At 39.7% G+C, this 12,206-nt stretch overlaps 1 protein-coding gene across 1 annotated transcript in view; it reads left to right on the plus strand.

Annotated features, from left to right (window-relative positions):
* Positions 1–5,097: 5,097 nt before the first annotated feature.
* The window catches only part of LOC136826378 (uncharacterized), a 102,263-nt gene continuing 95,154 nt past the window's right edge, over positions 5,098–12,206 (plus strand). Inside the window, exon 1 of the mRNA XM_067083637.1 lies at positions 5,098–5,373. Coding sequence (XP_066939738.1) covers positions 5,221–5,373 — 153 coding nt within the window. The 5' untranslated portion in view covers positions 5,098–5,220. The remainder of the gene's footprint in view (positions 5,374–12,206) is intronic.

Genomic DNA, 12,206 nt, shown 5'->3' on the forward strand with positions numbered 1-12,206 from the left:
AAACTAGAAACAAAGGAGCCGTAGAGCACATGGAATAAAGGAAATGAAAGCCCGTATAAAGAAATCATATGATAAGCCATTAAATTAAGGTGGAATATCTATCGTGAATTTATAATATAGATTATCCGGAATTTAAGATGGAACGTATATAATCAAGAGAATCTTTGAACAGCAAATGGACTTCATTCATACCAGTCCCACTCCTTATATATTTCTTTGATGAAATATTCTGTTTATATATTATTCAAAGGAGATAAAATATGGTTTTAACCTAGTAACTAACTACCGATCGATTTATTCGAGTGAAATAGCTTAGCCTAATCTGGTAACAGAAATATAAGTTATGGTTACATTACAAATAATGAATGAATGAATGATTTTAAGTTATCAGGCGTCATTACAAATAAGTTGCGTTCAAAAAATTAATATAATTGTAACGTCTTTGCCTTCACTTCATAAAGTCTTTACATACAGAAGACGACCTCACCACTGAAAAACACTGTAATTGTGAAAGTCATTTACATGTTACAAAAGCTACGGATGATTGCATGCCGTAAGTCTGATTAGGATATAATTTTTATTTTATATTCTAGACTAATTTCGTAATAAAAGCGGACCAGCCTATTAGTATGTACGATATGCAAAGTACAATCGTTACTGTGAATTGCTATGGCTTAAAGTCACGTAACGACTTTAAATGAACAAATAAAAACCTCCATTTAAACTTACACCTCCATTTTCAGTCTACCGTTTTCTAAACGTTCGCGGTTCCTAATTTCCTTACAATTACGTTGTCTAATTCAATACTTTTTCCTAAGACAAATTCCTATTTAATGTAAAGCAAAACACAGTATATGAAATTTTATGATGAATAAAAGCGCATATTACACCCGGGTATGAAAAGTACCATTGTTTAGCTTCGGTATTCAGTTAGCTCAGTTCTTGTAGAACGTTGAAATTCCCGTTTTCTTTTGCGACTGTGTGTGTGTGTGTGTGTGTGTGTGAGAGAGAGAGAGAGAGAGAGAGAGAGAGACTCCACCCCTTTTTTCACTTAAGCATCATTCTTGGTTACCTTCCTCCTAAGTGGAGCTGGTTATGTCTTTGATACGGACATAAGCTGGAATTTACGAAATTTTTTTAATCTCGCACATTTTAGAAATTATTAAATATATTCCAAATTTCCTTTTTGGTTTCATTGCTTGGGTCATTTTAACCTGTGTGGACATAGATCATCTCTTGTGTTTCGTCATAAGCGCCGCTTTGCTCAGAACGTATTTTGGTGTTCTTTAGGAACATTATCTGCTGTAAAAATTTCGATTAGAACCAAGGGCGTTGGTCTAATGGTAGCATGGTTCTTACAGTTCTATAAATCCTAAGATGTAAACAGTGTTATGGCTTATCAGTACTTGGATGGGTGATCAAGGAAAGCCAGACACCACTGGTGCATGATCCCTCATGAACTCAAGGGGGAGAGAGATTACTTCTGACACAATTGTAAGAGCAATTTACTATGCAGATATTTAATATTTCTATTAATATTGCTTGCGTCCTTCGGAGGTTCACCTTCAAGATGATTATTTTTGTATCATAGACGGATTGCTAGTGTAAATGCAGTATTGAGAACCTTAAGGCACGTGGGACAGGCAAAACTCATCCAGAAAAAACTGCTGAAAACTTGAAAGTACCGTAGTACTGTACCTTGTGTATGTGTTTGTTTACGAAAGCGTTCCCTTAACTGGGTGTGGCTATGAAAAACACATACACACAACTGTCATTGCATATACATTCCTCAAGCTCCTAACTGACGATGAACGCTCCTTATAATAAACTTCCATGATATCAGCCACTTCATGTACCTACGCAGAAGCCTCATTTGCATTTCATGTCTTTTCTGTATTCCTGGCGAAGATTTGGGAGATAATTCGCTTAAAGGTTTGGTTTTTCTCTTGAATTTCTTTAAGCCTTTATTTCAGTTTAATGGGAACCTGGATCACAGCATATATGGCAGAATCAACTGACAGTGTGTTGCAATATCCTTTGTTATTATTACTTTGCTTTCCATTCGGAATACAAACGAGGCTCCCTTCGTCATTCAACAACAATGTGCTGCAATGTTACCAGATCGAAAAGAAAAGTCTCCTTGCAGACGTTACCTCCAAACACCGCAGGTAAAGTTTTGCGGTTTGACCCGTAAAACAAATACTAGTGACCGAGAGAGAGAGAGAGAGAGAGAAAGAGAGAGAGATTGTCTTATAGTGATAAAGTAGATGAAGAATTTTAGGATTAAAGGTACGAAAGTGACAGAAACTGAGGTTCAAAAATAGTCAACAAGGAAGATGGGAGCTTAAGAATATAGCTTAAACACCAATTATTCGGTGGCATCCTCTATCCCAGTTAGGAATATCGCTTTCATATTTTGGGTGCTTCATCTTCTGTTTTCCTTCATGATAAGAGTGAAACAAAGAAGACTCATTTAATAGATAAACCCCACTGCCTCTGTAGATCTCTCTTTGCCCATTTTCTATAGGTCACATTTCGACTACTCTTTCACTGGACTTAATTTGAGTCCCTCTCCTCTTTAGACTTCTTGTACCACCAATTAGGCTGCTACTTCCAAATATTTCCTTGATAGAACTCGGTAACCCTTCGATTACGCGGGTTGCCAGCTGTATTCCGATCTTCCGTCATTTGGCAGGTCGCTGTATCGCCTTCTTTTGTTTTCCTTATCCTTTTTTTTGCCTAGCTACATAAATCCAATGATAGATAGATAAAGAGATAAATAGACAGAGCTTATAAAAAAAAAAACAGATGATCGGTGCTCATTTATTTGTTTACTTATTCATCACCCGGTTATTTATTTGCTTGGCATCTATCATTTGTCATCTCACATGCCTATATTTCATTTTTCCTGTCCTCCTCCATGTTTCCTCCCTTCTTTCTTCTTGTCTTCAGGTACAGAACTTATTCAATAAAATATACAATCCATTAAAGAAACAACAGTATATGGAAGGTTGCACAGAGATGTGGATATAAAACTGATAAGTGATTTTGATGAAAGAAATAGTATTTCCTAGGAGGACCCAGTCACCAATTTGCACTTCTTCAAATTTACATGACTGACGCAAGGAATTTCATCTATTACATTATGCAACGAGGCATATGACTTACCGTTATACGCATGAAAGAATACTGTATGTCAGATATAATCATTCTCTCCCTTATATGGGATCCCTGATAAGGTACCATTGAAGGCAGTGTAATCGCAAGGCGCAGGATAACAACTTTCCCTAAATTCCTGCTGTTTCACCGTATCTATCTTTTCTGCATCAAAATATCGAATTTATAACTTTCGTTGTTGCATCTTCATTTCTTAAGTTTATTTTGTTAATACTATATCAGTTTAAATATTATAATTATGCACGCAAGCTAAACATTACTGCCACATATGTGAAATACTACATTATACTGGTAAACTTAATGATGTTTTGTGGCTGTTACTGATTACTTGGAGAATGTTTGTGAAGCTCGATGTTTTTATAACATATCTAAATGTGACCAAAAACAACTGAACTCTATGAAGGAATGCTCAGAACGTACAGGAATGTTCTAAAGCTGATTCCATGATCTAAGATCTAACTGAAGAGAACCATCCAGGTTCATTCATCTCGCAAAAGTAAAGCTAAACTCTGCAAGACGAAATAAAGCGGCTGTTTAGCGACAGAACGTGGTGCTGTTGCCATTTTCTTCCCTTCATTCACATTAACCAACCACCCTTCACGTCTAAAAGAACAACTGGACTTAAAACCCCTTCATGTTTTTAATCGTACGGAAACTCTCCTTTTCTAAACATTTGCGGAACCTTTGCTCTCTTTTCATCTCGTAATATTTTGAAAATTGAAAACCTGTAAGTTGAAATATAAATGTATGAAATTCATAATTACGGTTTTTTCACAAAACATTTCTCTGAGCTTATTAGTGTCTCAACTCTGATATATTACACGTACTCACGTGTTTATTTAATTATACCATTCACAGTAATACTTCGTCTCTATTACATTCGATAAAAATCGCAGTTGTCTTCTTCTGTCATAACCGTAACTTCCGAAAACTTATGCAAGCCTTTGTTGTCATAGGGCTTTTGGTGTCCCTGAGACGGCTGGGGGCGGGGGGTTGACTTGCATGAATTAACCTGAAGGATTTCACTCTTTCTTCTACATCCTGTGCAATAAGAATTGGCATAAAGAAACTTTTTTGCATGAACTGTTGTGAACTCTTGCTATTTAGAGTCAACACTGACTGATTTCACTGTGCAATTTTTATTACAATTTTTTTAAGGCTCTCATTCCTTATTATTATTATTATTTATTATTATTATTATTATTATTATTATTATTATTATTATTATTTCTATTTTTGTTGTTTAAATATTTTTATAATCATAGCCAAAAAGTCTTCATTTTGTAAGTTAGCTTTTAGAGACTGAAATGTCCATATGTAAAAGAAAGAAAACCACAGAAAAGTACTGAAAAAACAGACGAACATACGAAAAGAATCAAGGGATAACCGCAACCTATAAGACACAAATAACCAGATATATTTCTGACAAAATTGGAGCAATATCAGCACCCAGGGGCCAGGTGGAAGAAGTCCTGTAACTGTCAATGGAAGGGGTAACTTCATACCTTTTTATAACCCAGATCCGAAGAAAGCATTGAATACCGCAAAAATCTGCTGAAAATTTCATATCAGATTGCTGATTTAAGTAAAAAAAAATAGATTTTATTGGATAGCATCAGGCTTACCTTTAGCCTTTCACACATAAGCGCGGGCGCACACACGCTTATACAAAAGTAGGCAATTTATAAGTGGAAAAGTATATGATAATTACTTACCTGCATTTTAGGGTAGCGGAAATTAGACAGACAAACCTAACCACATTTAAAAAGGTTTAATTTCCATATTTTTACAGCATTTCTTCCATGAATCACTGCAAAAGCAGACTTAGCTTTCAAATTTGTTTAGGAGACCTGGTTGGGCAACGCCCTCAGGATCCCCCCCCCGCCCAAAACCATTAACTAACGGCCAGGTAAACGGAGTTGGCATCACTGACGGGTGGTACCTGCCTACCTGTTGAGACATCCGCCAGGGAACAACGTTGTACCTGTGAAATCCGTCCGAAAGAACCCTAGTCTAGCTATTATGTGCATCATTTAGGAGAAAATGCAGGGCTTGAAGCATCTTGCGTTGATGTACCTGGCTGCAACGATAGGTTGCATTGTTGGGCAATTCGAGTATTTAGACGAAGATGACTACGATGTCGTCGATAAAAAGATGAAGAAGGTCACACCTGACAATTGTTATATCAAGCCAAAGGTTTGTATTGTAGTTTAGGCTTTGTACTAAGTTTTATGCAGACGTGAATAAATTTGTGTTTGTAGACCACTCATGAACTCGGAAGTAGATCTTTATGGGCCTATACATGGCTTTGCAGTGCCGAGATAGCCTAGGCCACCTCTACGACTGGATACGTTTGGTTAGGCATAGCCGCCTGGTCAGAGGTCTCTGTAGGGGTTTGTGTACCAAGAAATCCGTATCATTTGCTAAGTCCGTAGGTTACTTTTGTGTGTATATGAAGCTTGGGCATTTGGGTTAGGTCAGGGCCGCCCCTTTCTGGGCTACTCGTATGTCAGAACGATACATCGTAGGATAGCTGTTGTTAGGGTATGAGGTAATTTTTCGGAAGACTCCAGCCAGCCATTTCCAAAGGTGCCAGCTAGCCATTTTTGCATGAAAAACCATTTTGGATTTTTCATGCAAAAATGGCCAGGAAATGATAAGGTAGTAAAAGAACCAAAAAATACCAACCTAACGTAAACTAGGGGTGTTTACTGGTTACAATTTTGCTGTATTAGTTATGGGGGGAGGCTGGTATTTTCTTACCTTACAAGTCCTTATTTTTCTCTGCTATTAGGCATTTGCAAAGGTTATGTATTGAGAAGAAATTTTTTGTTTTGATGTGATTTACCCAAGAAAAATATAAATTATAAAGCGGGAGGTGGCTGGAGTCTAACGAAAAATAACCGGGTATGATGTTGACCCGATGTGGTTAACTACTAAACGACTAGGTAATTCTGTATATTAGCTCCGCACCTGTATTTACCTTTTCAATTGGTTTTTTCTACACTTTTAGGGCTTCTGATACTGGCGGTGCATTTGTTTGTTGTTGGCCAAATGGAATGTCCCTTTGCCGTGTTTAGTACTTGCCCAGGGGGGTGTTGGGTACCCATACATTAACAGGTTATTGCACATGCTGGACGGGATGTGAACCGTTCGAAACAGATGTACGTGTGCTCTGTCTCGTGAAGATCGCGTATGGAAACCCCTTGTTGAATGGACTTCAGGGGTTAATTACAGGGTAATTACACTTGACCACCAAAAATTAAAGGTAAATTCATAATTAGCAACCAAAAAACTGTAGAAAAAGTTAAGTTAGAAGGCAGTTGCCGCCGCGGAGCTACTATATAGTTCTACCAACGACTATACTACCAAGACTATGCCTACTTTATTCCTCATCATCCTCCAGTTTGTTTTTGGGGCCCCTTTTTTTAGACCTCATTTGATTTTTTCTATGGGCCTCTGTTCAGTGTTTCAGTTTGTCTCTTGAATGCGTTCTTGGTAGCGTATCCTAACTGTTTCTGGATTCTGAAATTTCTTATATTTTAATATTTTTTTTTTTTTAGTTTGTAAGATGTTTATTGAACAGCCTGTGCTGAGTACAGAAACCACCCTACTTAAAAACATTCAACTTAAAAGCAAGATACAAACAAACAGGATCACAAATTAAAATTGTGTTTAGAGCTCCCCCCTTTGCCACCCTAAGTTCAGATTTTGTTGTGTGTGCCTATTCTGTACATACAGTACTATATGCAGAGTATTGTGTTTTAGTATGAAAAACATACAGTACAGTACTGCATTGATTTTATATCATACTGTACTTAAATAGGCAGAATAGTACAGTAACCAACTTACAAACAATTCCGCATACAAACGGCCGCCAGAATGTACCTCGTTTGTAAGTAGGGTGGTGTCTGTATTCTAAGGTTATTTTCCAAATGAATTTGTATTTTGACTCCATTCATTTCCAAGCTCATATATGTATTTGTCTTCAGTTGGATAATTTTTTTTTATCATTTGTTCTTATTCCATTATTGAATATTCATAATACACTGTTTTATAGCTGTTGATGCCTACAGAAAGTTTAATCTACTGTGATGATGCTGCTGTTGTCCATTGATTTTATATGTAATGTTGTTACTTCTCTAGTTCTTTTTTCTAACTAGTTGACCTTAACATTTTTACTCTTCACCTCACAATCACCTCACAAGACTTTTGCAGTGTTATGGTATTTTTTCTTCCCCAGTATTCCACAACTAGTATCTTAAATTTTTTTCATTTACATTTGGATATTTAGTGTGGCCTTCATCAATATTACCTGTATTGTCTTCTTTTGTACCTAATTCAGCTACTTTGTTTCTACTTAACCCCCTACCAGTGAACTTCAACCTAGTCATCTTACCTTTTGGTCATTTATTTCCTTCATAAGCTTTTGTTTTGTATACTGCTACCACTGTAATACCATATCAATCACACTTCTTTCCTTCAGTCTTGATAAAAAGTGTTATTTTGGTCTTTATTACTACTTTCACTAATCTTTTTCTATCAGATTTTATGATGTGGATAAGCATTATTTTTTTTTCCTATTTTCTGTTTCAGTGGTTAGCCCCCAGTATGATGTGGTTGATGGTTATTCAAGTACTGTATTCCTTTAATGATTCTGTGTTGTATTTTTTTCAGTTCCTTCGTTTTGCTTTCTGTTAGTCTTCCCCAACCTTCTGTATTGCTGAGATCCCCGTAGTACATAGTTATTACCCTTCCCCAACCTTCTGTATTGCTGAGATCCCCGTAGTACATAGTTATTACCCTTCCCCAACCTTCTGTATTGCTGAGATCCCCGTAGTACATAGTTATTACCCCTCCCCAACCTTCTGTATTGCTGAGATCCCCGTAGTACATAGTTATTACCAGTTTTGTACATTTTATCGCATTCAGATTTCTCAGGGTATGCCTATCTTACATGTTAACATAATTGTTTCATAAGTCGTGAATAACATTTTTTCCTTCCTGTTTTGTAAACTAGTTTATGGTCACCTTTCTCTGTACCATTCCATGGTACTTGTACTCTTTGACTTGTTATATTTCACCATTTTTTTTTACTCTACCTTCTGCTTCTACTGCTCCTCTTCTCTAGCATTTCCTATAATTACTACTCTGACTTCTCTGGCTTTGTGCTGAAGGTAAACTTGTTTAAGATTTCCTTGCTACAACTTCAGTGCCCTCCCTTATGGTGCTACAGAACATGGTAGCCATCATTAGCACAATTAGTGCTTCCATTTCTGTCTCTATATATGAATGTCAGGCTTCATTGGCTTAACGTGTTTACCTTGTTATGGCTATTGAGCACACCCATGTTGAATTTTGTATTTTATCTTTGCTGCTGCTTTCATCTACTGTCATGCTCTCTTTCTTGTGATGTTATATATAGACCTAGGTAAAGTAAAATTTTATATAAGTAACTTATCAAGTAATTACATTGCTGTTAGTTCATACTTTCGCGGCAGCTTAAGTTTTTTAAATTTCGCAATAGCGCTCATGTTGTTTTGGTGTAGGTAACAGACCCCTCCCACTTTCAGGGAAGAACAGGTACAACCGGCTCAGGTATTCAATTTGTTCCTGCCGCTCGTTGACTGAACATTGGTCACTGGGTAGCTTTTTTTGGGTTTGTTCACCGGTTGTTTGCGGACATTGCCGAATTGGTGAAGTTCATTGTATTTTTTAATAGCGCTAATCAGCTTTTTTCCTTAATTGTGACCAGATATGTCAGACTTCAGTGCTCATACTATTAGGTACTGCAGCAAGGGCTGCAAGACGAGATTGACATCTGCTAAGTACAACACTCATATTATCTGCACTTCTTGTAGAGGGCAAAATTGTTCTCCTGACATTAACTCTTGACGAGTGTAATGAGTGAGATCAGGGGAAATGGAAGCCTTTAAATTCTCATTTTGCAAGACTTGAAAGAAACAGAGAGAGAGAAAGGCAGCTGCTAAAGCCAAGGTTACTTTGCAGCATTCTGAAGAGGTTTCTGCCCTTTCCACTCCTACGACAGATTTTTCCCCTATTCCAAGTTCTCTATCTTTACCTGTAACGCCTTTACCTGGCTCCCTACTTTCCGAACCCAGTGCCTTAGCCAGCCTTGAAGCCTGAGTAGATAAGAAATTTAACGTTATGGTAGATACTGTAACCCAATTGGGTGCTCCTGTTAAGATCTTGATGAATCTATTGAGTGCAAAAAGTGTTAGTGCAAATGTTGTCAGTGGAGGAGGTGGCTACTCGTCCCGCCATCACTCCTAGACCTAGTCCCCATCAAACTCCCCGAAACCTGGGAGGAGGCAAACCGAGTGTCCAAGGGAGGTTGGTGGGGTTTGCCCACGGGTAGTTGCTTCCTCTACCGAGTCTGTTGACCATCCCCAGGACTTGCCAGACAGCCATTGGTAAGGCATCCGAGTGGATGTGCACACTTTGTCGTCGAGTGGTTCCGATTCCAGTGTGGATAGGAGGAGCAGTCGGTGCTTTCCCGACATTTCCAGACCGTTGAAAAGATCGGCAGCTCCTAAACGCGTTTCTCTGCTCCCTTGTAAGCGTTCCAGAGATCTAGTTCGGAGTCACGAATCTTCTAGTAGCTTATGGGACCAAGAAGACGCCTCAATGTCTCCTGAGTTGTTTATACCGCAACATTCATCTAAGAAGAGCACTGATTGGACATTGTCAGCCGAGCGCCTGGCTTTCAGCTAACGTCAAGTGGCCAGTTGTTGGTATTACTGTACGTTTAGAAGATTTGATAGCAGTTGAACGCCCAGTGACATATGTTGGGACTGTGGATTTTGAACACCCGAGTGGAGGTGAGCACACTGTCTGAGCCGAGCGCTCCGACCAACGTTTGGCGCCTGATCGTCATACGTTTCCTGTGAAGTCTCTCCAGGTTCAGGTGCCGCCTCGTTTGGCGCCACCTCCTGACGAGCATTTAACATCTCATACCACTGCTTCTGATCGTCCAACACAAACAGTTTCGACTAGTGCTAGCATTTTGGTGGTGCAAGACTCCTTTCTGGAACTGATTCATTGTTGTCTCTGTAACATCTTGAGCCTTTTAAAGAAGCCTTCGACTACAGTGCAAGAACAAAAGGACTTTCGTCTCCCTGTCGGTCCCTTTGTCTCTGGGCTCGGCATTTATGATGTGACAACCCACAGGCTCCTCTAACCTGCCGAAGATGTTCTTTCCTGTTCCTCGAAGAAGGCTCTGTCTTGTATTGGGGATTGGTTGGCCGATAAGAGGGACCTTGGCAAGGCCACCTTCTGCACCCTCCTCCTTGTTTGATGAAAATGAGATATCTCTCTTATGTCACCGGGGAAGCTCCATCCTTGGGAGCTTCTGCCTCCTCCCAAGGGAACTTCTCCGGCTTGATCGATTCGACACGACGTTCGGCATTTGTTTCGGCCAAGATAGGCTTTTCATCAATGGAGTTGGATCATTTAGTGAAAGACTTATTCAAAGTCTTTGAAATATTCAGCTTCCTTGATTGGACAGTGGGAGCTTTGACAAAGAAGATTGAAGATTGCACAGCACTACTGGACAATTTTACTGCAGGCTGGCTAGGAATTTTATCTTGTGTGGACAAGGTGGTTTGGGATTGATCGCAAGAATTGGCTGCTCTCTTTACCTTAGGCGTATTGAAGAAGAGGGAGCTGGGGTGTTTGTTTGTCACCAAAGGAGTTACTCCTCAGAAATCGTCTCTGCTCTTTGCCCCGGTTGGACTGAGACAGTCTGTTTCCCAGGGCTACTTTGGAGCGTGTAGCTTTGGAGCTTCCGAAGAAAACTACCCAGGACTTGCTATCGCAGTCCACTAAACACCCTGTGGCACCCGTTAGTGTAAGGGTGGCCTCTCCTTTGCAGCAGCGGCCTTTTCGTGGTAGCAGAGCAGGGTATCGTCCCAACCACGTACCAAGCCCTGTATGGTGCGCACTGCTGTCAAGCCATCTACCAGACCATCTTCTAGCAAGTGAAGATCTGGTCCTCCATGTGCAGGTGGGAGAAGACTTCTCCATTTTTGGAGGAAATGGGAAGTCGAGTGCAGAACCGTGGGTGATAGAAGTTTTGAGAGAGGGGTACTCAGTCCCATTCATCACAAAGCCCCTCATTGGCGTTGGCGCCCATCAACTTGACAGCCTACTTCTAGACTCACAGAGGTTTTTGGCTCTTTCAAAGGAGGTTACCTCTCTACTCAAAAATGGGCTATAGAAGTTGTGAAAGACGTGAACTTGAAGGGGTTTTACAACCGCCTCTTCATTGTACCCAAGTCATTGGGAGGGTAGAGATCTGTCCTGGACTTGAATGCTCTGAATTTTTTCGTAAAGACCATGAAATTCAGGATGGAAACCAATCAGTCAGTGCTGTCCTCCATTCATCAAGTACTTGAGATTCATGTTCCAGGGCGGGATCTACCAGTTTCGAGCCCTCTGTTTCAGTCTTTCAACAGCCCCATAGGTCTTTACCAGGGTTCTCACCCTAGTAGCAAAGTGGCTACATCTGATGGGCATCAATATACAGTAAACCCCCGTATTCGCGGTCTCACTATTTGTGGACTCACGTATTCGCGGATTTCTCTGTGGAACATATCTACCCATTATTCGCGGAAAATTCGCCCATTCGCGGTATTTCTCACTGAGAAATATTCACTAATTACTGTATTTTAAACATCTAACTTACCTGGTAGTTATATATATAGCTTAAGTCCCTGACGTCACGGCAGAATTTCAAAAACTCGCGGCAATCGCCGATCGGTAGTCAGGTGAACCACCTGTGCGCCCTCTACCCAGGTACCTGGAACCATTCCAACTATTCCTCAGATCTTCCCTGCCGCTGTGTCGGTAACATCGATGGAATTTCGCTCGTAGCCTGTGTTTTTTCGCAACTTATTTTGGTGAAGTACACTTTGGCTTGGCTTTCGCTTGTTCGCTTTTGGATTTTCTTATATTATATCTATCTTCATCGAGTGTGAAAATGTGTGTGGGGATGCAAGCGGCTTGCT

The sequence above is a fragment of the Macrobrachium rosenbergii genome, chromosome 40 (assembly GCF_040412425.1).
Source record: "Macrobrachium rosenbergii isolate ZJJX-2024 chromosome 40, ASM4041242v1, whole genome shotgun sequence".
NCBI lineage: Eukaryota > Metazoa > Arthropoda > Malacostraca > Decapoda > Palaemonidae > Macrobrachium > Macrobrachium rosenbergii.